The following is a 25,174-nucleotide window of genomic DNA, read 5'->3' as shown; positions in this document are numbered from 1 at the left end:
TACCCAACAACACTTTCTCGATGTAGTACATTATATTACTGGTTGGTCAACATGGAACGATATGCCCTTCGCAGTACGGGAGACAGTCAGATCAAAGTAGGAGCTTATTCAGAATCATCCATGAAGAAATCGTCCTTCTCCTCCACAGGTTTTGATACGGCCTTCGCCTTCGACGGTTTGGAGTCTGCCTTCGATTTTGACTTTGACTCGTGTTTCGGCTTGTCCTTGGATACTTTCGACGCTGGATTGTTCTTCTTTTCCGACGAGGACGTGGTGGACTGAGGTGGAGGTTTCGTCGATTTTGGATGATCCGATTTGGATTTCTTCTTTGGTCGGATATCCTCCTCCTCACTATCACCTTCACCTTCGCTCACATCCGGTTCGTCCATCTCGACGTCTTCATCGTCGTCCTCCTCGCTCTCCTCCTCGCTTCCCTCGCTCTCATCCTCCAGCTTCTTCTTCCCATCCACCTTGCTCTTCCCGTCCTTCTTCCCATTCGCCTCCTTCTTCCCACCTTTCGCACCACCTTCCCTCTCCTCCTCCGGCATCAAACTAACCCCATCACCCCCCTCATGCATCATTCGCCGAATCTCCTCTCTCAACTCCTCCCTCTTCTTGTCCGTTTCGCTCGCGTTTGAGAGATCTTCCGGAGGCGGAATTGGTAGAGGAGTGGTCGACGACGAAGATGGGTCGGAGGAGGATCGAGCCTCTGGTGGGAAGAGCGAGATGTATTTTTCGAGTTTTGGGTAGTGCTATGCCATTGACGATTTGAATATCAGCAAACGTCGCCCAAGTCAACGATTGGAGTTGTTGGATAGGAAGGGACGTACGAGGACATAGTTTAGGTCTACGCGTAACGAGAATAGAGTCTCCTCGAGGTTCTTGCGTTCTTTTTTGGAGGTGAGCGAGGGATCGGACAGTTGTTTTTTGATTTGCCGAATCTTGCGGGTTAGTTTTTGACGGTCTGACGAGAAATTCGCACACAAAGAGAGTCAGACACCGCGATGGGGTACGGTCAAAAGAAAGAGACGCACCGAAGAACTTGACGCGATGATACTTGACCGCCATAGTCCTCTCTTTTGACGCTAGCTCTGCGCGTGCGAGGTCACCCTCCAGGGACTTGAGCCGACGCTCGGTTTGCACACGGACGTTAGGTGCGAGGGTATCCTGATAGGTGCAACACAGAACAATGTATGATAACACAAATGTGACAAATGTCAGCATTGGTAGTTACATCGAGAAGTATAGCCTATAGGGACGTACCTTGGCGAGCAATCTCCGCGTCTGGCGCAGTGAAGCTTTGAGCTTAGATATCCCAGTAGCTCCAGCGTCATCTTTCGGTTGTTGGTTGTGGTGTCTGTAAGGACGTTTGCCGTCCTTTTTATTGTCATTTGGACGAGAACGTTTGGAGGATGTGGATGGTTCGCCGTTCATACTGGGGCAGCAGATAAAGAGACAAAAGGCACCTTAGCTATTCAAGGTACGCTTTAGAGTGCTAAAAGAAACAACAGCTCTGAAAACCGACAAGTTTGTGGCGAAGGCGGACGGAAGAAGAGTTGAAAAAGAGATCGACAAATTCTAGATCGGAAAAGGAAGCGTACAGATAATAACCACGTGGGATGTAGACTTAGATTAGATTAGATCTCAGAAATCCTCCAAGCTTCATTCGTCCTCCACTTTGAGGGCCACAAAATCTTGTGTCTTCTGTTTACTTGCTTTCAGAACATCCTCTGCCTTGTTTCTTAGAGAGATATACTTGCCGGCCTCTGTGCTAGTGGTATACTGTCTGTGGCACCATGCGCAATCTCGCGCTCGCTGAAACGAGTGTACGCACGTTCGGCGACCTCAACTCTGGCAGCATCACCTCTACAGTCCTCGACACCGACAATGGAACGCTATGGATGACATCTGAAAGGATCAATGGAGATGCGAATGTAGTAGTCGATGTTTGGAAGATCGACGCTATAGGCCTGGACGATCAAGTGCGTTCATTCTCCACCCTCGACTTGCGAAACACTCAAATATTTTCGATATCCTCGTTCTATGAATACGCAGACCTCGTCTCCTGCGACACTTGTATCGTCTTTGACAACTCCAAAGAATCACTCCGTCCCGGATGCTACGCCGCAGGTGGTCTCAATATTTCCACTGTTGGATGAGAGACAGCTCGTGCTGGTCTCGAGAGGAGGAGATATTGCGACATTGCCGATGGATGATCCAACTCCGGAGGTGCGTTCGGGAATCTAAACATCAGATTCTGAATTGGTTTTCGTTCTCTGCGATGTTACGAGTGATGTGGGCACCAAAAAACGATCGAATGCACCTAAAAGAATGGTGTGGCCCTTACGACGCCACACAAGTCTTTACCGAACCCAAGCATGTTCTCCGGAGTCGGTGATACAACATTTGCCCGTCACTGACTCACCTGCAAACCTGCCACATCTTCATGTCCGACAGCTCTTAGAACAAGCTAACATTCTGAATTCCTTACTCTATCATGCAGTTTGAGGTGGTTGGCTCCGTTGAAGACGGCATCCTCTCTGCAGAATGGAGTCCTGATTCGTCTCTACTCACCCTCGTCACCGGTAGGTCTGCGTGCAATTTGCTGGATAACAATCTTCTATGGCCCTTGCTAACTTTGGCATGACCTGACGGTTGAACAGGGGAGAACAAGCTCGTACTTATGACATCGACGTTCGACCCTCTGCATGAATCTCCGCTTCACACCTCCGACTTCGGCGAAGGTACGTCTTCTCCGTCTTCTTTTCTCGTCTCCACATTCCATCCGTCCTTCAAAGCCCTCCTCACGATCCTGCTCACTCCTTCACTTCTACATTTGTCGTTCTAACACATTTTCTCTTCATCAGACACGCCCATAAACCTCGGCTGGGGCTCCAAACAAACCCAATTCCACGGCTCGCTCGGAAAAGCAGCCGCTCAATCCTCCTCCCCTCTCTCCAACTCCACCTCAGCCCCAAATCAAACACAAACACAAACACAAACCCACTCCCTCCCGGGAATCGGTTCTTCCCCAGACGACGACAACCTCCCACATATATCCTGGCGCGCCGACGGAGCCTACTTCGTCGTCTCGTCGCTCACCCCCGCTCCCCCTCCCACATCATCCCCCGAAAACAGGCTCAGGAGACGAGTCCTACGGGTCTACAACCGCGACGGCGTCCTCCAGAGTACGTCAGAGCCCGTAGCGGGGATGGAACACAATGTGGCGTGGAGACCTGCGGGCGCGGGTGGGCTGATCGTGAGCACGCAGAGGTTCGCGCCGCAGCATGCGGGTCAGGGTGGTGAGGAGTCGAAAGTGGAGGGATTGGCGAGTGGAAGGGAGGGGAGGCATGATGTTGTGTTTTTGGAGAGAAATGGGCTCAGGCATGGCGAGTTTGGGATTAGGGAGTGGGAGCGCTTGGGGGGTGCGGAGGGCGTGAAGGGGTTGAATGTCAATGTGAATGGTGGGAAGGGGATGAGGTGGGGGTATAGAGTAAGGGAGGTGAGTTGGAGTGGGGATGGGGGTGTCTTGGGGATTTGGGTGGAGGGTGGCGAGGGCGATGTTTGTGAGTGCTCTCTCTACTTTGAAGTGAGAGAGGAAATTATGTGCTGATGCGAACGGGTTGTTAGTCCAGTTGTGGACGATTGGGAATTATCATTGGTATGTCTCACTCTGCCCCGGCTCAACCAAACATCTGTTCCACCACCTGATATCCGTACTCATTATGCATGTGTGCGTACATCATCATGTACAGGTACCTCAAACACGAGATTGCCGCTCCGCCACCGCCACCATCCGCCGACTCTGCAACATCGCCTACATCTCGAAAAGGTCGTTTCACTTCGGTGCGATGGCATCCCGAACGACCACTCGAACTTATATTGACTACTGCCGGTACGTCTCACCCCTCTACCCCACTTACATGTCCACGAAACTCACTCACTACTTCCAATGTCTCCCAACAGACCAAATAATATATCACTCATACACCCTCACAACATGCGCCTCACCCCTCGCACCCCCGCACGACACAGGCACCGTCGCAGTCATCGACGGCACCAATATATTGTTGACGCCGTTTAGGAGTATGAACGTCCCGCCGCCCATGGCTGGATTTACGTTCGATTTGTCTGCACGGCCATCGTCATCGCTAGCGTCCAAGACTAGGATGGAGAGGAGGAGGACGCCGGCGCATATATGTCTCGTCCCCGGGTCGAAGGAGTTTTCGGGAGCAGTTACAGCAACGAACGCAGGGGTTGCAATGGGCGAGCGGACGAGCGAGGTCTTAGCTGTGCTCTGGGGTGGTGGGGAGATCGAGATGTCGGAGTTGGGGACGAGGGTGGGGCCTGGAAGGGGAAAGGTTGCTAGGCCGGTGTTGGTCTGGAGGGGGTCGGCGGGAGAGGAAGGTGGAGAAAACGTTGGATGGCGGGAGGCTGTCGTTGTGAGGCATCAGGATGGGACGGGATGGAGAGTCGGGGTACTAGGATGTGATATGGCTGCTGGGAAGGACGTAGTGAAGATCTTGAAGGTGGATTTCAATGCTGGTGGGAATGATGAGGAAGTGAAGGTGGATGAGATAGAGGAAAAGAAGTTGTCGTTGGATGGTCCTGGGTGGAGGTTTGTTCAAGTAGCAGAGGGTGCTGATGGGGCGCTTGCAGTGCATGACAAGAAAGGAGCGGTATTCGATCGTGAGTTCTCTTCATTCGAGACGGATACATGCCTAACATAATCGACTTCGACAATTTTTACCTCTTCATTCACTGATTATAGTAACGAGCGAACCAAACGCCCTCGCACTCAACCTCGTCGCAGACCTAGGCACACAATGCGACCAAGTCGAACGCACCACTTCCACTACTTCCTCATCTTCGACTCCAGCGACAACAGTCTACATCGGCCTTTCCCGCTCTGGCACGCTGATCTGTGCGGTAAACTCAACGAAGGACTCAAATCGCATCTTATCCCAAAATGCGAACTCATTCACTATCGTATCTGGCTTGGTGATCTATACCACGACTTCGCACGAGTCGTGGTACGTTCCTATCTCTTCATTGAATGGTGCTTCTGCCACAGAGGCTGGTTTGCTCGCAGGCGCAGGATCCAGTGCAGGAGGAGGGACAGGAGGAACTGGAAAAGAAGTAGCAGGGACGGAAAAGAGAAGAGTAGAAAGGGGATCGAGGATCGTAGTGGCCGTGCCCAGCACGATGAGCCTCGTGCTGCAGATGCCGAGGGGGAATCTGGAGACGATTAATCCGAGGGCGATGGTCATGAGGGTTGTTAGGGATGATGTGGATGCGTATGTCCTTTGAACTTTTTCGCTTTATCCCCTCTATTCTGCATCCCTCATGCATTCCGTCGAGACCGACATACGGCAAATGGAAAGACTGACGTTGGTACAGTGGAAATTACAGGAAAGCGTTCCTCGCGTGTCGCAAACACAGAGTAGATCTGAATGTGCTGGTTGATCACGATCCGGAGAAGTTCAGAGAGAGGCTGGGAAGTTTCTTAGATCAGGTGGACGAGGTGGATTATGTGAACTTGTTCCTAACGAGTTTGGGGTGCGTATTCCACCTTTACTTTCCTCGTTTCTCCAACTCTCCTAGCCATCGCCCGACTTAACTGTCTTCTTCATCATTGTAACTCGTATGACATGCCCATCTTGGGACTGCATCTAGGAGCGGTACACAACCACCTGAGATCATCGCCTCCCTCTGCGACGCTATCCGCATTGAGCTCGAGCGACGTGATCTCAAGAAATATGTGAACTCGATATTGACGGCGTATGTCGTGAGGAGACCCCCAGCTCATGAGGCGGGGTTAGGCGTTTTGTTGAGGTTGAAGGGTATGTTTCTCTTCCTTACCATCTCCCTTATTTCTCTCTCGGTCATTTACGTCTCAACGAGCTCATGTGACTTTTTGTCGGTACCAGTTGAAGATCCGACCCTGGTTGAAGAGGCAGTGAAGTATATCATCTTCCTGGTGGATGCGAATACGCTTTTTGATATAGCGCTGGGAATGTATGACTTCGAGCTCGTGTTGATGATAGCCCAGCATGCACAAAAGGTGGTTCATCCTCTCCTGACGCATAGTCTCGACCGAACAGCCATTAATAAACTGGTGGTCATGTTTTCTAGGATCCACGAGAATACCTCCCATTCCTCCGTGAACTTCGAGCGTTGGAGAAGTACTACCAGAGGTTCAGGATCGACGATCATCTCAAGAGATACGAGGGTGCGCTGAGGAACTTGAAGCTTGCAGGTCAGCATACTCCACCCCAATGCACTCCACGGTCGATAAATTGCGGTGCTGATGTACATGACATGACGAAAGGATCGGAACATTTTGATGAGGCGATGGAGTACCTGGAGAAACATCGATTGTACGAGTTGGGCCTCGAGCTTTGGAATGGGACGGAGGAGTACCCGGTATGTTTACGCTCACAAACTTTCCCTGAATCCCAGATTGCATAATTGACGTACTTGCCGCAGACTGTCTTGACCATGTATGGCGAGTATCTTTTCGAGCGTCGAGAGTTCAAACAAGCGGCCATCAGTATGTTCCATTCCACCTAACACTCACTTTGAAGACAACACCAACGATGGGTCGATCATATTCTCTAGTCTTCGTAGAGGCAACAGAGTCCGCAAAAGCCATGATCGCCTACGAGAAAGCTCTACAGTGGCGTGAGCTCATGGACCTCGCAGAACGAGAAAATACGCCACAAGAGGATATCGAGGCGATGGCCTATCGGATTGCCGGTACGACTTACCACACTCTGTTTTCTAAACAACTGCAAGTTCTCACATTGTGTGTTTGATGATATAGAGGACTTAACGTCCAAGAAACGATACGCCGAAGCTAGCCTTGCGCTCCTCGACTACGCGAACGACGTTCGCGAAGCCGTTATCGCTCTTGTACAGGGTAACGAGTTTTCTGAGGCTCGTCGAGTGGTGCGTATTTTCTTCCATTGTCCTGATTTCCCTCAAAAGCGGCAACTCACCTCTTTGGCGCAGGCAACCCGGCATTCGAGACCAGAGCTTTTGGAAGAGATTATTCATCCAGGTACACTTGAGTCTCGCGCACAGATCTCGGAAGAGATTGGGGAGATGAGGGAACAACTGAGAAAGCAGGTCGTGAGAGTTAGGGAGCTGAGGGTCAGGAAGGTCGAAGAGCCGGGTAAGCTGCCTTTACACCTAATTCGGGCTCGATGTCTGCTGACCTGGCTTCACAGACGCGTACTACGGCAATGAGGACACAGAGCTGCATAATGTGGATGTGATGACGGACGTGTCGCAGTTTACTGCATTCACGCGATATACGGCTGCACCTTCAAATGTATCCAAAACCACGTCCAAGTATGCCCTCCTTCTTTTACTGTTGATTCTCGTACTAATTCCCGTCATAGGCGGAGCTCACGCTCGAAGAGGAAAATGGAGCGCAAGGTCGGGTCTGGGCGGAAGGGGACGGTAGACGAAGAGGAATACCTGCTCAAGTCGATCACGAAGCTGGTCACAAAGTTTGGAATAGTCCAAGGTACGTCTTCGTGCCCAAATGGCCTGTTACATCCGTTTATTCCAGAATATGATCGCTTACCCTCCATGGTCGTATCAAGATGATGCCAGCAACCTCATTCCACATCTGCTCCAATTGACACCAGAGCACCGTGCCGAATCCCGTTCCCTTCAATCCGAACTCTCTGCCTTCGAAACTGAACTTCGAGGTGCGATCGACGAGATATGGACGAAGCCTCAGTCTACCGCTGCCGAGGGGGGCATGGAAGGAAGTGGCGAGGAGCCTGTAGACAGTTGGGCGAAGAGGATGGAAGAGAGGGAGAAAGATAAGGAAAAAGCCATCAGGGATGTCGTTCGGCCGGAAGTCAAGGTTGGGGAGGAGTGGAAGGTTAAGTTGGTCGAGGTGGGGTTTAGGGGAGCGGATCATTAGATCGGGTTACTTTTGTTTGTTTTTCAGGGAAGGTCATGGCAGGTGCGTGATGGGTATTTCGTTCATGATGATAATAAGTGATATCATCTGTAGCTCTATGTCTGAGAGGTTTCACAGTCGATATAATGTAGCTATACAAACGTGTTTCTCCTCCGGTGTACTAGTGCCGATAGTTTCTTGACGTGGCCCCAGCGCTGTTTCGGTCCCTTGACCTCTGGGTACCCTGACCTCAAAGAAATTATGAGAATGAAATTCAGCTCTGAACTCTTGCCTTTTGAGCTTCGACGAAATCGGAACAAGGTGCAGGCCCGTCGGTCAAAGCAAAGGTCATAGGTAGGTGGCGTATGCACCTAATAGCACAGCCATCGTCGCGGCCATCTCCGACGCCACCCAGAAAATCAACCTGACTCGGGCGTCCCTTTGTGTTTAACTCTTTCTGTTCCCTTGTGTCCTGCTACGCTCTTCTCGCGATATCGATGGAGCTAGGCGTGAAACACGGATCATGTGCGGCCACACGTTCCCGCAAAAACAATGGATGCTTTGACCCGAGCCCGCCTATAAGTAGCCCGACCCGAGAAAGCAGTGGGACACCACTGATCTCGCCCACTCTCTGTTCTCTCCCCCAAGCTGTCTGGACGACTGATTCCTCCTCCTCTCGGGCATCGCCCCTAAATCTCTGCAACGTCATTACTCCCACTCATCAGGACCTTATGCAAGGACCAATCAACGACCCTGACCTCTTCGAAAAGCGGCAGTCGCGCGCCATCGCGCAACTACGGTCAGAATCCAAGCATCCTTCTGTCAAGGTAGTGGAGACTCCTTGGGCAAAGTCCTCCGATGTTGGCCCCCCGCCTTGGACTACTTGCTACAATGCACACAGGAAAAAATATGTTATGCGAAAAATGTGGGCTTTTTGCGCTCTTCTGGATCTATCGCCTGTAGAACGCCCATGTTGACTTATCTCCTTACAGTTATCCATTTGATCCAGAAGACAAGACTGGCTACCGGCGTATGTTCAAGCATGAGGTCAGATATATATTTCTGTTGCATTACTGTTGCTTAAGTTGATGATCCTTTCCGCCGAGTAGAAACGCATATATGCGTCTTCCGCCTACGAGAGCCTGAAGACACACGTAAGGACGCCATCAGTCAGGACTGTTTCATGCCCTTCATCAGGGATGGCTTATTTTGAGATCGACCTCCCTCATCCTGCGTTCTGGATCCCAGTGCAGAAAGACATGCTGAGAGAAGTGAAATTACTTATCGTGGACATCTTTGAGACTATGCATTCCTTAGGTATCATTCACAACCACAAGGAAACCACCCTCGACAGCATCCTCATCGACGCGGACCTTGGCGTTCACATCATCGATTTCCAGCATGCGCGTCTTCGAGACGATCAAGAGATCGAGTTTGATTACGCTGCGGACCTCGAAAGACGCCGGGTCAGGTACTCGATCGACTTCGATGGTGCCAGATTGTCAGAGCAAAAACGGACGGACGAAGATCCCAATGGCAGCAAGCACGCAGGTATGAGACCCGAAGAGAGGCCGCGTACTCCACCATGGAAGAGTGTCTTCCTACTAGATCTTACCCGAGATGCAGACCGAACTCGAGGACGGTTACTTCATCCCCGTGTCTCTGACAAGGATTTAGACAATGCCCTTCGACGTTTTTGGAAGCATGTCTGGGAGGCCCAGTATGAAGTTATCTCGCAGGCTGCGCGTGCCGCCCCTGGTATTCACCCCCAGACCCCGTATCCGTCTGGAACTCCTGACTCCACCAGTGCTCCTGCGGCGAACCCTACACTACCGCGACCTTCGACCGTACCAGACACCCCTCTTGTCGAGCCCGACACACTTGCTGGTATACTCGTAACTTCTGGAGCCCCCTTACTGAAAAGCTCTCAGTGCACCAAACACCCTGACGACCCACGCTCGACACCAGTCCAGTCACCCTCCTCTTCGCGGCTTCCTACCAACAGTACTTTCCGTCGAGCTACGACGACGAGGACTAGTACAAGTGTAGACCGCGGCCTCACTCTTAGTGCTCCTCGCGTTGGACGGACTCGAGCACGACCGTTACAACGCGAAGCAGCTCAATATATCCCCCTCGCTTCCCCTACGCACGAGGACAACCATGGTCGCCCTTCGTCGAGCGTCACTCGCACATCTGCGCTGGACACCTGTGTTTCTCGTCGGGCTAATCTTCGCGTGCCCGCACCAGGCCGAGCCTTACAGCGTGAGCGGGCTCTACCTAATATCGCTCCCCCTTCTCCACTCGATGATGTCGATACACCTGCTTTGGCGACAAAGGAAACAATTACTTCCGCGTCAGACGCTATCCGTAGAGGCAAGAGGAAGGCAATCGACGTTGAGATCGATGATGCCGCGCCTGCGCAGGAGGCAGCCGTTGTGGAGACGAAGAAGCCTCATGCGAAGCGTCGAAAGGGTACGTGACGTCTGTCAAGATTCTTGCCACATATTTGCGTGCTTATTGGCTTGACCTCTAATACGAACAGTCATTCCACCTACTCTTTCGTCGACTGAAGCAAGCCCCTCTGCGACACAGAGAAAGACACGGCAGTCAAGGACGATCGCCACAACTCCGAATGTTGAAGCTCCCGCTCTTCGACGTTCTTCTAGACTCAACGCTAACAAGTCAAACGAAGCCCGGAAGAAGAGATAACCGTCCGTTTACCGTTACTTGATTTTTGCGTTTTTTATTATTATTTTCGATCGTGCATATCGAGATGAACTCAAATTCCTCTTCTTCCTTGATTCTCTGTGGCTGCCAGTACACCGCCCACCGGACCTGAGCTCGGTTCGAGATCAGCCAAAATAAGGTCGTATTAAGATCAGCCCGCATATTGGGCGACTCTCATTCGAGACTGATACTCGCCTGATGGTCAAAATGAGGTCAGATTGAGGTCGATTCAACCCTCAACCCGGATCAGGCCGCAAATGTTTTTTCCTTATCAGATACGGTCGGCGGTGTAGGCCTACAACGGACTATTTTACTCTTTTTATCTTCTTATTCGATCTTAAATAATGTATAATAAATGCAGGAAACCAACGTGAAGACTGCATAGCTTTTCAATCGCATCCCCGCAAGAGGCCCTCTGGGTGGCCCTTGACCGTGAACCACTTTCGAAGTCACATTCTTACATGTACTCATTCGCTGACGCGTGTGAGCCGCTCTCAATGTATGGTACTGAGATAATTTCGAGTGCAAATTGTTTCATTCTGCTGCGTCATATTCGATGAGCCTTTAAGGAGAGTGCAGGGGATGATATAAAATCAACTCTACTCGATTGCCCCAGAGCAAGCTCGTCAACGTGGTACTGCGTCGACATGATGGTATGAAGTACGATCACTTAAACCTTGCCATAGGAGCTGACCATTATTTATTGCTTCGATAATCCATTTGGTTGGCCTGAGGTTGTGAGATTTCAGGTCATTCGTTTACTACTTCACAAACTTTTCTCAATTTCTCAAATTTTCCATGGTGCTTAACGTCATGTCAAACACTTTCGAACTCCGGAGTTCCTCATCTTTCTGATAGCTCTACAACGGTATAGTACAGGAAAGGTCTTAATCCCCGAAATATATATCCACCCATGTCCCATCATAGTGCACGGATTCGGCAAAGACACAGATTTACCATGTTAAACTCTACGTCCACGAAGTTTGGTAAGCATTGTTGAAGCACAGGGACAGCCAACTATGGGATTACTGGAATGTGAAACTTACATTCTGTGGCAACTGACCACAGCAGACAATTATGCATCATTGTCTTCCTGGGGTTTCAGATCGGTAGTGTTTGCCGTGGGGTCAAGAATAGAGAAAGCATCCCGGGCCGCGATGTCTTGCAAAGAGAAAGATGTGTTAGTCAGAATTCTCCACGTCAAGTAGTGAATTTCAGCTCACCACGAGCCTCACCGGTTTTCTTTAGGTCAGGTGCGGTTTCAAGGCCGGCGGTATCTGCGGTAGGGAATAAACTGTCGAAACCTTCGCGCTTAATGAAGGAAACCCCTCGAGATTCGACAGAAATGGCCTTTGCACCAACTGTTTTTATGCTCTCGCGTCAGTAATTGATACACGAAGACAGAGAAGAGTGGCGACTGTCACCTTCTGAGACGTAGAGGACACTGAGGCAAAGAACCACGGATGTCATAATGATAGACGACGAGAGTTTGAGCATCTTGAGAAATGTATTGTTGAGTGCAAATATGCAAAAAGGATGGTGGGGATACGAGTGACTTGCGCGGGTTGTGAGTTGGGAAAAAAAGAGAGACCGTTTATATAGCATCACAAGGGCATCCACTGAATAACAGCGTGGCGTAGGTTTTGGATGATGGGCTATGCATTCGTTCTGACCATCATCTTGCCTTCTGCGGCGCTGCTGCTCAGAGAGCGCCAGTGTCCGGGGGCAATACCTATGTTCCATTTCGAGGGACGCATTTGGGCGTATCACGCGTGTGATCATCGCAGCGCTTGTATCACCGCGGGCGGCGATGAGACAGAAATGCAAGTGCGATGGACCACGGCTATTCGCTCAGCTTCTCCCTGTTTGACGAAAGGCACGGTCAGAATACGAAAGTCGGGCAGATATAATGCAAGTACCAGGATACGATATCTTCGGTAACTCACCATGTGACTTGAGTTTAACAATTGTAAAGCGCTTAGTGAAGGGGAAATGGACCCCTCTGTCCCCAAAAAAAGAAGCTATGCTTGACGGAACATACAGAGAAATGCGAATACGCCGAAAGGAAACTCACACTGGGTTTGTGAGGAGTTTATTGTTCTAAACTCGGTATTGTTGATGCAAGTATTGCGACCGATCTGCCAGCCCGTATCACCGATACGAGCGATTCGCAAAGGATGAGGCTGGGAGCACCGGCGGAGCCTGGCTGTGCTCGGTTGGGCGTGATGAACGAAGGTTAGTCTCCAGATCAGATACTCTATAGCGGGGGTCTCGGTGGTTTTGAAAACCGTAGATGTGCTATTTTCATCCACATCAGACGATATGGTCTTCTTTCTTCATGCGAGTCCTGATTCTCGTATTCGATGTGTTACGGATTCGCATGGGATTCTCCATCAGGCTGTACTATTCGCGACCGAAACAATCCTCCCGACAGATGCATCATGATGAAGGTATAGAGGTAATTGCAAAGCTATTTCGCATCTGCAGCGAGGAAACAGAATAGATCGCCGCTCAGGGCTACCAATTGCTGTAATTCATGTCGAGACCAGGCTGATATTCGGCGAACTGGGCAACTTGAAGGACACGGTTAGAAATATTTCTAGGTGACGAACATTTGGTCGAAGGCTTACCCAATTCGAAATATCATCTTATCTTCCCATACTGATACCGAACGACTGGCTCCGGCTCACTTGAAAACTTCAACATCATGAATTCCTACTTGATTCCTACATAAACGCGCTTGCTCTTCGCCAAATCCAGATCAAGTGCGGAGAACTGAAAGCCGATTAAGTAAACCGCTTGACTCTGCTTGATGGCCTTCTACCTCTACCTAGTCGTTCTGCTAGCGACATCTGCTCCTCTTGCTACCTCGGGTTTTAATTTCTCGAATATCGCTGTCAAGGAGCACATTGACGAACCCCCCCAGTCTTGGAAGAATCTTGGCTTAGCCCCGCCTGATCATATTCTGCATCTCCGCATTGCGCTGCCCCAGTCGGATTTCGCTGCTCTAGAGCGGCACTTGTATCAAGTCAGTGATCCGGCTCATGAGCGGTATGGCGCTCACCTCACGAGAGAAGAGGTCGAAGCTCTCGTCAAACCTAAGCGGGAGAGTGTGAACTTGGTAGAAGAATGGCTCACGATGCATGGTGTGGACATCCACCGTGATGTCACGCGATCGCCAGCTGGAGACTGGTTGAATCTTGCGCTTCCTGTTGGCTTAGTCGAAATTATGCTTCATACGGTCAGTGGCAGTCTATCACGTATTCAAATTTACACTAAATATAAGTGCAGACCTATCACGTGTGGACGCACGATGACGGCAGCAGTCTCGTCAGAACGACGGAATATAGTCTTCCGGCACACCTCAACGACCACATACAACTCATACAACCTACGACCATGTTTTCCCGTACACGACGCTTTCGGGCCTCATTCATCTGGGACGACGAAGGCAGCGCCAACATAGTCGCTGATGTCATTGGACTTGAGTCAAATTTCTCTTCGACTCATACAGGAATCGATCCGGGCTGCCGCACGAGAATCACAGTGTCGTGTTTGAAGCAGATATACAACGCTGTCGGATACAACACCACTAGGGATAACGGAAACCAGATAGCCGTTACTGGCTACTTAGAAGAGTTCGTAAATTTTCTACTTGTTGCGTTTTTTACAATTTTGTGATGGAGTCTGGCCATTTTAGATTTGCGAACAAGCAAGACTTACATTCCTTTTTCGCTCAACAGCGCTCAGACGCTATAGACTCTTCGTTCAAGGAAATCTTGATCAACGGTATATCTGGCGTTGCTCCTCCTCAGTCCATCAATAACTGTCTTCATAGGTGGTCTAAATTCACAGAACTTGTCTGCTGCTGGCCCCGAGGCGTCTCTGGATGTACAGTTTGTTAGCCTGCTGATTCCCTCCTACGTAATTACTGTCGCTGACAATAATATTACTAGGCATTTGGATTGACGTTTCCTACCCCGGCAACGTTCTACTCGACAGGAGGCAGGGCGCCTTTTAAACCTGATCTGAATGTCCCTACCGACATGAATGAACCATATCTCGATGTAAGAAGGACACTACACTATGAATTTTATCAACGTTGAAGTGTTAAATTCAAACTTCCGATATATAGTGGCTCGATTATGTTTTATCCCACCCGAACGTTCCGCAGACGATATCCACATCCTACGGCGATGAGGAGCAGTGAGCAGTATTGCTTATCATTTCGGCTTTCATGGTAGTGACGACTACAACCGGCTCATTAGAACAGTGCCCAAAAGCTATGCTTTGAGGGTCTGTCAAGGCTATGCTCAACTTGGTACGCTTGCCTGCTGATCTGTATAAAGCCTGATCTCTTATGTTGATTCAAGGGGCTCGCGGAGTATCCCTTCTCTTCGGGTCTGGGGACGGAGGGGTAGGCGGTGTAGACCCTAATCCTACCCAACTGTGTACCACCAACGATGGTCGTAACGCGACCCGATTCATCGCCAACTTTCCGGCTAGTTGTCCTTTTGTGACTGCCGTTGGGGCGACACAGGGATTCGCACCTGAGGTGGCGACGACGAGGTTCGGGAGTGGAGGTGGTTTCAGTGATTATGTGAGTTATTCTGAACGCACAGCGGTGTGTAAGTATAATCACTCTACTCATTGTCTGTGGACTGGCTCTTTCTCCGACAGTTTCAGAGACCAGCATATGCCGACGAAGCTGTCGCATCCTTCTTCGAGCAATTTCCTAAGGATACGTACGCCGGTCTTTTCAATCCGTACGTTTCTCCAACTCGCCTGAGTGTCCGCATTGTGGTTTAACTGCTCTCTACACGTTTTCTCTTCCCGTTACATAGCGAGGGTGCTCCGATTCCTGATGTCTCGGCTCAAGGAGACCTCTATCTGATATTTCTTGCCGGCGTGCAGCGCTTAATTGGCGGCGCGTCCGCTGCCACACCCACTTTCGCGTCAATCATTTCCATGCTGAACGATGCCAGAATCAATGCAGGAAAGCCCCCTCTAGGGTGGTTGAATCCTATGTTGTATTCCAAGGGGTTTGAAGGTCTGAATGACATCCTCGTCGGGAATAATCCCGGGTGCGGGACCCAAGGTTTCAACGTGAGTAACGGTCGCTGTGATGTTTTATCTAAACTGGGCCTAATCATTAATCCCTCCGGATCTTTTGGAATTTCCTACGTTCCGTCAGTGTACGAGAGGTTGGGATCCTATCACCGGACTCGGGACACCTGATTTTGCGAAGCTCAAAACGATTGTAATGGGCTTATGAGCCTTCCTTCCTTTCTGTCTACTCGTTTCGTATCCATGGAACAGGTCTTTTTGTCCCACTGTCATCATGACCCATTGCACATGGGCCGTCTGATGCATGATGCTTTATCGATTGTCGGGCGCACCTTGTGTTATGCATATGTGTATTTTTGTTTCGGCTAATTTGGAAGCGTGTGTATCAACTGGCGGCTGCACCAGGCCCCCGAGCAGCTGCATCCTTCCAGCGGCATAAGATCCAATCGTCCCTATAATATACGCGGCCATCTAATCCGGTAACAAGGAGCGCTATACATGGAAAAAAGTGCGCCCGCTCCCAGCATCACACTGTATGTCCACCGATAAGCGCCAAAGTTTCCGAGAAGGGGTCAATTTCCGCGGACCATCGAATGGAAGAGGGTAGCAGCTGCGTATATCGCTCTTTTTGGGACTCCCATGGGAATGGGAACCAGTCCGTGCAAAGCCGAATGATGGACCAGGATACAACATTCTGATAACGTACATAACTCGTACTACGACCTACTACGACAATACTTCGTAACGACTTCGTACTGCCCATAACTTCTGACCATCACCTTTGTCTCATCATGTCTACCTCTACTACTCCTCCCGTCGTTGAAGGCGAGGCAGACTTCCACTACCTCGCTGCAGGCAAACCACTCAAAACGTGGTACAGAATCACGGGAGACTTGACTCCGAGCTCAATCCCCCTCATCATTCTCCATGGCGGCCCGGGTGTTGGCTCAGAAGCCTACAACGCCTTCGTCGACCTCACAATCGCACACTCCATCCCTATCATACAATACGACCAGGTCGGTTGTAAACGCTCCACTCACCTTCAGGACAAAGCCGAGGCTGGTGCAGACTTTTGGAACGAGAATCTTTTCGTTGCCGAACTATACTCCCTGATCAAACATCTCGGTCTTGATGGTGAAGGAAGGCAGTACGACGTACTTGGGCACTCGTGGGGAGGGATGTTCGGGACGACGTTTGTTGCTGGGAGACCGAAGGGGTTGAGGAAGTACATTATCATGTCGTCAGCGGGATCGATCGACCTCTGGGTGGAGGCGCAGAACAAGTTGAGGAGGACTTTACCGAAGGAGGTGCAGGATGTGATGGATAGATGCGAGAAGGATGGGACGACGGAGAGTGATGAGTACCAGGGCGCTATGCTCGAGTACTATTCTAGATTCATGTGCCGTCTCGATCCTGTTCCTGAGGAGATCATGGACGGGCTCGGTGAGCTTGGAAAGGACCCGACGACTTACTCGGTGATGCAAGTTACCCCGCTTTTTTGCATCTCCTTTCAGTGTTTTCGGTGCTGATGTTCTCTGTGTGGCGTGCAGGTGGGGTCCCTCCGAGTTCTTCGTCACCGGAACGTTGAAGAATTGGTCTGCGCTCGACTATATCCACAAAATCAACGTTCCCGTGTTGCTACTCAACGGACGTTACGATGAAGGACAAGACAGCTGTATGGTATCGTTCTTCGATAGATTGGATAAGGTCAAGTGGGTTCAGTTCGCAGAATCTGCTCATATGGCTCATTACGAGGAAAGGGAGAGATACATGAAGGTTGTCGCCGATTTTTTGGTTGATTGAGGAGGACGAAAATTTCTCTGAGCGCATTACATATTTTCCTTCTTGTACTAAGGACTCGTAGCCACTGAATCGATATGATTCGGTTTCGGTGTCTAGAGGACCGGTAAACGACTGTACCTTGAGCCACACGCCACAATCGATTTATCAGTGGCGTACAGACTCCGACTTTCAAATATCATGCTCGCTTCAATTCTCGTCCTCTCTCTCTGGGTGACAACCTGTGTTCTACATCTTGCTCGCATTTTCCCCTCAAGCTTCTATGTCTCTTGGTACTTCTCTGCCCAGAAACTCTTTTCTCGTGCGCCCTTGGCCCCAAAAATGGCGGTCTTGACACAAAAGTGCTACATACAAGAAGGCAGTCGCTCAAGCTTTTGAGACAAAGGAAGTACATTCGACCTGTGGCATATCGCACGACCTTCTATACAACCTCTGTAAGTTTTACATCGGTGCCTTGTTGTCCTCTACGAACTTCCTGACCTGCGTCCAGTCTCTGCACCTATGCACCGTGCCGATACTCGTCGCCTCGTACTTCCCTCTACCCAGTGTTTCGTCCACATCCCTGGTATGTATGAGCGTAGTATCTGCTGCACATAACACCATCTCTCTCATATAAGTCAGGCAATGGTTGATGTGATGATCGAAACCTGTGCCGTTGCCCGGATAGGCCAGGACGCCCGCTTTAGCAGCCACGTATGAGTGGCGGAAGACGTCGAGGCAGTGCAGTTGATGGAACATGCCGATTGCGAAGACATTGGCGTTCCACTCGGAGCTGGTGTCGTTGACCGGAGGACCCACAAAAACGAAGCCCGAGTCTCCGGGGAAGAGTGACGCCCAGTCTTCGTCAGCGTAGAGGCCATAGACTTCTTCGTCTAGCCACTCGACCTCCATCGCGGTCTCCTTGACGTGGATAGGGAGCGTATTCGGGTGGTTGCCATCTTTGTATGCTATTTGCAGGAAACGCATGCGAGAAGTCAGTAAAATTGCTGATATATGCTTCTCGGAAGCTGAGAGCGATGGATGCGAGAGACTTACTATAGGTCAATTCTTCAGGGTGTAAAGCGAGGTGTATATCCTGCAGCATCTTCAACTTCACCCTCAGCTCGAAAGCTTGGTAGCATGAGAACGCCAGCAGGGCGAGTAATGCCCAACAAATTGATTGACTGGCGGAGAATGACTTGGACGGCATATTGGATGTAATGGCAGAAATGGGACGATGCGATGGTGGCGTTGCTCTGGCTTATGTCTTCATCGCTGATTATAAGTGCGTATCGTGCCATCAGAGGAAACTGCCGTCATGGTATCGCAGTGGGTTGGCTAAGGTTGGCTTTCCATTATACGTCTAGATTCTTTCTCGATCTTTCACAGCCTCGCGCCGAGAATCTGTCCAGACAGTTATTCCTCTGGCGTATGTCACGGTTGCACAGATTGTCACGGCTCTGAGAATCCTCCGCCATATGAAGCGAAGCTTCCTAGTCTCCTTCCACCAATTCTCCTCTCAAGCACCCACAATGGACGCCTACCAGCCTTTGCTCAATGCGTCTGGCGATATCCTCGACACAGAGCTCGAGTCTCCGTACTATCCAGATCTTACCTCCAAGACGGAGGCGAAGCCCTCCTTCTCACTCAAAGCTCTCCTCGTACTCTTTCTTGCCGTCACCATAGTTCTTACAGGGGCGAATGCTTGGGCGACCAATGCTCTGTCCGTCTCTGTTGTGGACTGCCTTCCTGCCCTCGACGTGATGCAGCTCAGCAGGGCGGACCAGTATAATGGGCTAGGCGATCGCTCTCGTCAGAGATGTGAGGATTTTACGTCCATTTCCCTGGCTTTTTTTTTATCTTACAAGTATTGTGTTCTTGACGCTGACGTGCTTCTCATTGCAATCAAGTGCATGATGCAGAGTACCAGTTTGAGCAGGTGGCGAGAACCGCACGCGGGGCTTGAATGGACTGGAGGCTTGCTTGAGGCTGTATTTTTCTGCCGTGCCGAGCTTCATATGTAATCACCTTTTTTTGCGTTTGCCCAAATCGGATTGTATCGCAGTTGTCCTGAAATTAACTACGGGACTACATTAGGGCTGTCCCTCACTCCACTGTAACATACATTCTCGTAGCATCCTACCGGGTGCTGTACAGAATCCCTCATGGTTTCACCTCTGCAAACACAGCGTGATTCTCTTTTTCTACACCCGCAAAAACGCACTCCGATTGGACCTTGGTGGCACAGAGGAATATTGTCACTTCCCTGGTGGGCCGCAAGCGCCTTTGACCCTAAACGGCTTGTTTCAAGACGTTCTACATCTGCCGAAAGTACGGCGATGTCGGAGGATATACACTGCTCACATCACCAGGACCCCAGCAACCACCCCATAGGTCCGATCCCGGCGCGTATATTTTGCCGTCGTTCTAAGAATGTTACACAAGGAAGGTCAAATCCCGTAAAGGTGGGGAGCGCTGCATCACGCCATATGCGAAGTGCCAAACTTGACACTGTTGTATCATTGGGCCTCTCTGATATCCGTGGGCACCTAGGGGATGAAATCTTCTAGCAGCACGCTTATGTCCCGGATTGGACGGTGTTGTGGGTTTGGTATCGATAATCCTCGCCTGGGCAGTTTTAGAACACGCCTTGCTTCTTCCCCGACACGCTGCTCACCATCAAACAACTGTCAACACTACTAGTACTTGTTCTCCCTGGGATGTGAAGTCTCCCAGGATCGCCTATTTCAGGGACGTCATCATACGAAGACGGGTTTTGACGCCCGAATCGTGTGCTAGGCTGTTCAGGGAATGATACGGAGGATGGCGTCTACATCGACATTATTGAAGGAGCACCGTGGACATCTGACTCTCCTCAGGCCTCAAGTGTAGCAGCTCCACTGGCCCTTTTCACCTACAACCCCCTGTCATCCACCCCCAGAGATGTCGTCCTCCCTCGATGAGACGAGCGAGCAGATCTTCACGGAAAAGTCCTTCCTCCAAGGCGCCCTACTCGCCGGGGTCGCGTATGGCACGGAGGTGACACTCTTCGCGATGACCTTTTGGCATCTTTTACGCACTCGTTCTGGTGTCAATTCGAAACGCAAATACATCTTCTTGGCATACATCTCTGTCATCTTCATCCTTGGAACGCTGTTCTATGCTTCAAACGCTCAATTTACTCAGCTCGCGTTTATCGACAACAGAAACATTACGGGCGGTCCTGGTGTGTATGAGGAGACGTCGTTTTCAATACCGATTGACGAACTCGGAAATGTATGCGCTATTATGTCGACTTGGTTGTGCGATGCGTTACTGGCAAGTCGGACTTTCTTTGAAAGATTCTTTTTCTCGGCGGCTATTCTCATGCTCTTTCAATCCAGCTGTGGCGCTTCTACGTTATCTACAATACTGGTCGCGCTCTTTGGGCCATTATGTTTTTTCCTTCCTTGCTCTTTTTGGGATCCTTCGGTAAGCTTTTCCCCCACTCTACAAAACATACTCGTTTTCTAACTGAATCCGTCTGATATAACACCAGTTACTGGCCTGCTCTTTCTCCTCGAGGTCTCTGCATCCTCTCCTTGGAGTCCTGGCAGCCCGGCGGCCTCTATCAACTGGACCATCCCATTCTTTTCGCTCTCTCTTTCCCTCAACATAATCCTTACCATCGCCATCACGTTGAGACTCCTCGTCTTCAGGAGAAACATCGTCTCCGCCATGGGCACCAGTCACGGTTCGCAATATGCGAGCATCGCCGCCATGATCGTCGAATCAGACGCTATCTTCTCCACCTTCTCCCTCCTTTTTCTCGTTCCTTTCGCCATGAACAACCCCCTCAACGAAGTTTTCTTCCAAGCCCTCAGCGGCGTCCAGGTCAGAACATATTACATGTCGCGTCTATCGATATTTGATGAACTCACCTTTATCACTGATTCTAGATCATCGCAACGCTACTCATCATGTTCCGGGTTGCCCAAGGAAAGAGCTGGGACACTGATACGATGACTCACGGACTTACAGCAGGCTCCCTTCCTTTCAATACCGCCGGATCCTCGCAGTTCTCCGCTGATGGCGGGCGCCGGGGCGGTTATGGTATGAACGAGGGACATGCCATGCAACGGATTCAGTTCACGAAGCCTTTGCCATCCGGCATGTCGGCTTCGGCTCTAGCGTCGACGGGGGCGTCGGAAAGCACCGTCAGGACATTGGGAGGGAGTAAGGATGCGTTAAGCGTCGCCGTGGACGATTTAGAAAAGGTTTAGGTCCAATGAACTCTTTCATATTACGTCAAGGGTAGGATAACGGTGCCAGGGGTAGTACTTGAAGGAAAGTTTTTGCCGAGATTTCGGGCTGTATTTCCCGTATTCATTCAAAGGTTTGGGCCATGGAGATATACTTCCTCTTGTTTGGAACGGCCAAGGAACGATGGCTCTGTTTATTTTTCCCTTCGGTTTCTAGAATATAAATATTACTCTGGGGTCCCCAGGTTCAACCCAGGTTGGTCGCTTAAGCACGCAATGACATTGCGCCAGGCAGCTCAAACTGTTTGATCCTCTTCGTTTCTAATCTATTTTATTCTGTGTCTATTGATACTGTGCCGTGGTGTCCGTCAAGTGTGCAAGACCGGGGTGACTTGCAATACGCACCAAGTCGCGACTTTGGCTGCTTCGCTCGCAACCACGACGGCTCTGCTCTACTGTTCACAACCTGTTTTCCTTGTCGTCTTACTCTGTCCATCGTTTTCTGTACTGAATACTATGTTAATTATACATGTTCTCAAGTTTGGAAGGTGCTGCTGTCCATCATGTATAAACTACGGCTTGATCATGAAAATTTTGGAGAAATGAACTACTGCATGTATGGGAGAGTTACGGAGACGAGTTACGGAGGCGAACTCGAAAGACGGATGACGAGGGTTCAAACGAGAACCTCTGCCTCTTGATCAAATGTGCCATCTCAGATAAGGGGTGGAAGGCTTTTCATTCCCCAGCTCGAGGGAATAATACGACTTATAACATTGCACTGTTTTACACGAATAAATCCATTCAAACTGACTTGCACATGTACGCCATGTGCGCCAACCAAACAATACAGTACATTCTCGCAAGAATTGAGCCGCAAACGTGAAAACAATATTGTCCTGTACACACATAAGTATCCTTCTCAGAGAGATGACGGACGATCAACCTACAGTTTCTCTAAGATGGCTTATACTCGTCCGCGAGCAAGCCGAACCACAGGGTATCCACCCACTTTCCATCCTTCCATACTGCGCCGCGAATACAACCCTCTTGCTTGAACCCACTGTGGTAAAATAGGGTCAATACGGTGAACTTCAACTCCCTCCGGCAATGATATTCGAGCCACTCACAGTTTCTCATACATTTTCAAGGCACGGGAATTCGACCTCCAGACATGCAGCGAGAGTCTATGCTGGGAGAGCCCGCGGAAGGCATATGGAATCAACCATGACATAATCTCTGTCCCATAGCCCTTTCCCCACCACTTCTGACCAATGGCGATACCGATCTCTGCATTGCGATCGAGCGGGTTGCGGTGCTGGAGGAGGGTGAAACCCATGTTCTCCCCACTGCCTTTATCGACGACAACGACGAAAAGAAGACACTTTGTCATGGCATCGAGACGAGCTTTATGCCCAGCAAGGTTAGGTGTGATGTAGCCATCGGTGAGGTTAACGAGGACGGGATATTCGTCGAAGAGGTTCATGAAGAATTCATCGTCTGAAGGACGGTAACCGCGCAGAGTCAGTCGCTCGGTTTTGAACATGGAGGAAAGGAAAGTAGATGAGGATGGCGAGAAGTGGGGCTTTGGTGGGGCTTGTCGGAATCGCGTGCGCACGTGCGAGGGTTGTGGGGGCTGGTCCCGAATATTAAGGTATCTGGAAGGGTGGAAGAGCGCGCTTGGGGAAGATCGCTCACAGTTGAGTAGCGCTCGAACCTTTTCGGGCTCTGATACTCCCACTCAACTCCCACTGAGATGTGTTCCACCATGTGGACAAGACGCCGGGCATCGCAAAGCTATTGTTGCGATTGTTTATCTTGGGGTCTTCAGTGCCGGGATCGGTGGCGGCGAAGGTTTAATCGAGGTTGGCGTCGGAGTTCCGCGGCCTGCGAATCTCTCCGGAGGGAAAAGCTTCGTGTCAGTTTCGCAACAAAAACACACATCCTCAACACCTCCTATCACAGTAGACGCCGCGTTACCTCTCGCATTCTTTCAGCGATGATCCGAGATATCCATATTGCTCGTGGGAAGCGAGTTGATGAAACACTCAACGTTCAACGCCCCCCACTTTCCCACAACTTCTTGCGTTCGTTCCCCAAAGAAGCCTACATAGACCTTCCTCTCGCATCCGTCGTGACGCTCTGGTCCGACCACTCTTCCTTATCATGACTGCCCAGACATCTTGCTCTGCTGTTCTCCCGGTTTTCGAAGGCGAAGCTGACTTCGATTATCCTCTCGCGAAAAAACCGCTCAAAACGTGGTATAAAATCACAGGAGAGCTCACCGCCACATCCATACCACTCATCATTCTTCACGGTGGACCAGGCGTCGGTTCCGAGGCATACGACCCTCTCGCCGATCTCACCTCTACCTACTCTATCCCCATCATCCAATATGATCAGGTCGGATGCAGAAATTCCACTCACTTCCCCGAGATGGCGACCGCAGGTCCCGAGTTCTGGAACGAACGCATGTTCGTCGCAGAGCTTCACTCTCTCGTCAGCCATCTTGGTCTCGACAAGGAGGGGCGTCAGTACGATCTAATAGGTCATTCATGGGGTGGGATGTTCGGTACGAACTTTGCTGGGGGAAGGCCTAAGGGGCTGAGGAAGTATGTGGTGTGGTCTTCTGCGGGATCTATGGAGGTGTGGAATGAGGGCCAGCGAGCCTTGAGGAGCATGCTGCCGATGGATGTGCAGGAGAAGCTCGACGAAGAGAACGGGAGGGTGGGGAGCGACGAGTACCAGCAAGGGATGAAGGAGTTTTACGAAAAGTTCATGTGCCGCCTAAGCCCGATCCCGAGCAAGATCATGGCTGGTTTCATGGAGAACAAGAAAGACCCGACAGTTTATACTGCAATGTGAGCACACAATCAATCGTTGTCATCCACTCTTCTCGCAATGCGCTCATAAGGTACTAGGTGGGGCCCCAAGAACTTTTCGACCGTTGGATTGATTCGTGACTGGACCGCACTCGACGATATCCCCAAAATCGACGTGCCTGTGCTTCTGCTCAATGGCCATCATGAATTGAGCCACGATCTCTGCACCATCTCGTTCCTCTCCAGGTTGAAGCAGGTGAAATGGGTTCAATTTGCACATTCAGCACACATGGCACACTTCGAGGAGAGAGAGAGGTTTATGGAGGTCGTCGGTAGTTTCTTGAAGGATGCTTGAAATTTGTTATATGGGATTACGCAACCTGACTGTAAGTGACTGGATCGAGGCGACCTTTCATTTTCCTTGTGTAGTATGCGATTTTGTATTGTTCGCACGGCTTCCATTTCTTTCCTGTCTACGTCTTCTCCAGTTCCGGCACTATTCATTGGTATCCCTACAAAGAAAAAGACTGCAGCGCCAGCGCGATCGGATTTCGATCGTCGGGATTTTGTGGGCCACAATCTATGCTTCTGCAACGCAAACCCGTCTCTTCGGCCCC

The 25,174-nt window shown here is 50.5% G+C and overlaps 10 protein-coding genes across 10 annotated transcripts; 6 read left to right on the top strand and 4 right to left on the bottom strand.

The window, feature by feature from the left end:
- Positions 1 to 30: 30 nt before the first annotated feature.
- Positions 31 to 1,434, bottom strand: STEHIDRAFT_172548 (uncharacterized protein; the record flags this gene model as incomplete). The annotated part of the gene is made up of 4 exons (XM_007310270.1): positions 31 to 752; positions 831 to 964; positions 1,035 to 1,167; positions 1,264 to 1,434. 4 exons carry the CDS (start codon positions 1,432 to 1,434, stop codon positions 105 to 107), a joined length of 1,086 nt encoding a protein of 361 aa, XP_007310332.1. The 3' UTR covers positions 31 to 104.
- Positions 1,435 to 1,725: 291 nt separating this feature from the next.
- On the top strand, positions 1,726 to 8,063 carry STEHIDRAFT_125834 (IkappaB kinase complex IKAP component). Its single transcript, XM_007310269.1, has 21 exons — positions 1,726 to 1,982; positions 2,056 to 2,229; positions 2,504 to 2,585; positions 2,664 to 2,744; positions 2,868 to 3,566; positions 3,631 to 3,661; positions 3,756 to 3,895; positions 3,967 to 4,689; positions 4,772 to 5,297; positions 5,401 to 5,559; positions 5,677 to 5,843; positions 5,931 to 6,064; positions 6,136 to 6,259; positions 6,332 to 6,426; positions 6,490 to 6,553; positions 6,622 to 6,759; positions 6,827 to 6,951; positions 7,015 to 7,177; positions 7,233 to 7,356; positions 7,407 to 7,534; positions 7,614 to 8,063. The coding sequence occupies exons 1-21, from the start codon at positions 1,797 to 1,799 to the stop codon at positions 7,940 to 7,942; spliced, it is 4,392 nt and encodes a 1,463-aa protein (XP_007310331.1). The 5' UTR covers positions 1,726 to 1,796; the 3' UTR covers positions 7,943 to 8,063.
- Positions 8,064 to 11,723: 3,660 nt separating this feature from the next.
- STEHIDRAFT_162639 (uncharacterized protein) lies at positions 11,724 to 12,145 on the bottom strand (the record flags this gene model as incomplete). The annotated part of the gene is made up of 3 exons (XM_007310268.1): positions 11,724 to 11,809; positions 11,872 to 12,009; positions 12,073 to 12,145. 3 exons carry the CDS (start codon positions 12,143 to 12,145, stop codon positions 11,724 to 11,726), a joined length of 297 nt encoding a protein of 98 aa, XP_007310330.1.
- Positions 12,146 to 13,460: 1,315 nt separating this feature from the next.
- On the top strand, positions 13,461 to 15,923 carry STEHIDRAFT_67891 (tripeptidyl peptidase A; the record flags this gene model as incomplete). Its single annotated transcript, XM_007309955.1, has 11 exons — positions 13,461 to 13,889; positions 13,940 to 14,286; positions 14,349 to 14,437; positions 14,487 to 14,548; positions 14,605 to 14,715; positions 14,784 to 14,854; positions 14,917 to 14,969; positions 15,022 to 15,248; positions 15,329 to 15,414; positions 15,493 to 15,754; positions 15,843 to 15,923. The coding sequence occupies 11 exons, from the start codon at positions 13,461 to 13,463 to the stop codon at positions 15,921 to 15,923; spliced, it is 1,818 nt and encodes a 605-aa protein (XP_007310017.1).
- A 583-nt stretch (positions 15,924 to 16,506) lies between these two features.
- STEHIDRAFT_150505 (proline-specific peptidase) lies at positions 16,507 to 17,681 on the top strand (the record flags this gene model as incomplete). The annotated part of the gene is made up of 2 exons (XM_007310267.1): positions 16,507 to 17,195; positions 17,266 to 17,681. 2 exons carry the CDS (start codon positions 16,507 to 16,509, stop codon positions 17,516 to 17,518), a joined length of 942 nt encoding a protein of 313 aa, XP_007310329.1. The 3' UTR covers positions 17,519 to 17,681.
- A 275-nt stretch (positions 17,682 to 17,956) lies between these two features.
- On the bottom strand, positions 17,957 to 18,481 carry STEHIDRAFT_68015 (uncharacterized protein; the record flags this gene model as incomplete). The annotated part of the gene is made up of 1 exon (XM_007309963.1): positions 17,957 to 18,481. One exon carries the CDS (start codon positions 18,479 to 18,481, stop codon positions 17,957 to 17,959), a length of 525 nt encoding a protein of 174 aa, XP_007310025.1.
- Positions 18,482 to 19,026: 545 nt separating this feature from the next.
- STEHIDRAFT_115705 (uncharacterized protein) lies at positions 19,027 to 19,460 on the top strand (the record flags this gene model as incomplete). Its single annotated transcript, XM_007310266.1, has 2 exons — positions 19,027 to 19,315; positions 19,405 to 19,460. The coding sequence occupies 2 exons, from the start codon at positions 19,027 to 19,029 to the stop codon at positions 19,458 to 19,460; spliced, it is 345 nt and encodes a 114-aa protein (XP_007310328.1).
- A 969-nt stretch (positions 19,461 to 20,429) lies between these two features.
- STEHIDRAFT_142727 (uncharacterized protein) lies at positions 20,430 to 21,756 on the top strand (the record flags this gene model as incomplete). The annotated part of the gene is made up of 4 exons (XM_007310265.1): positions 20,430 to 20,812; positions 20,878 to 20,965; positions 21,033 to 21,367; positions 21,433 to 21,756. Exons 1-4 carry the CDS (start codon positions 20,438 to 20,440, stop codon positions 21,754 to 21,756), a joined length of 1,122 nt encoding a protein of 373 aa, XP_007310327.1. The 5' UTR covers positions 20,430 to 20,437.
- A 936-nt stretch (positions 21,757 to 22,692) lies between these two features.
- STEHIDRAFT_67714 (acyl-CoA N-acyltransferase) lies at positions 22,693 to 23,128 on the bottom strand (the record flags this gene model as incomplete). Its single annotated transcript, XM_007309939.1, has 2 exons — positions 22,693 to 22,798; positions 22,866 to 23,128. 2 exons carry the CDS (start codon positions 23,126 to 23,128, stop codon positions 22,693 to 22,695), a joined length of 369 nt encoding a protein of 122 aa, XP_007310001.1.
- A 470-nt stretch (positions 23,129 to 23,598) lies between these two features.
- STEHIDRAFT_105284 (proline-specific peptidase) lies at positions 23,599 to 25,091 on the top strand. The gene is made up of 2 exons (XM_007310264.1): positions 23,599 to 24,596; positions 24,657 to 25,091. Exons 1-2 carry the CDS (start codon positions 23,902 to 23,904, stop codon positions 24,910 to 24,912), a joined length of 951 nt encoding a protein of 316 aa, XP_007310326.1. The 5' UTR covers positions 23,599 to 23,901; the 3' UTR covers positions 24,913 to 25,091.
- Positions 25,092 to 25,174: the final 83 nt, after the last annotated feature.

This window comes from Stereum hirsutum (assembly GCF_000264905.1).
Source record: "Stereum hirsutum FP-91666 SS1 unplaced genomic scaffold STEHIscaffold_19, whole genome shotgun sequence".
Classification (NCBI taxonomy): domain Eukaryota; kingdom Fungi; phylum Basidiomycota; class Agaricomycetes; order Russulales; family Stereaceae; genus Stereum; species Stereum hirsutum.
Note: the sequence above shows the minus strand (reverse complement) of the source record. Positions and strands in the feature narration are given on the sequence as shown.

What these genes read in the sequence shown, in the direction of transcription:
- STEHIDRAFT_105284 (XM_007310264.1), top strand. Translation starts at nt 23,902, where the DNA reads ATGACTGCCCAGACATCTTGCTCTGCTGTTCTCCCGGTTTTCGAAGGC. An exon ending in CCGACAGTTTATACTGCAAT is followed by an intron (nt 24,597 to 24,656) that starts GTGAGCACACAA and finishes ATAAGGTACTAG; the next exon opens with GTGGGGCCCCAAGAACTTTT.
- STEHIDRAFT_125834 (XM_007310269.1), top strand. Translation starts at nt 1,797, where the DNA reads ATGCGCAATCTCGCGCTCGCTGAAACGAGTGTACGCACGTTCGGCGAC. An exon ending in TCTACTCACCCTCGTCACCG is followed by an intron (nt 2,586 to 2,663) that starts GTAGGTCTGCGT and finishes ACGGTTGAACAG; the next exon opens with GGGAGAACAAGCTCGTACTT. An exon ending in GTTCAAACAAGCGGCCATCA is followed by an intron (nt 6,554 to 6,621) that starts GTATGTTCCATT and finishes CATATTCTCTAG; the next exon opens with TCTTCGTAGAGGCAACAGAG.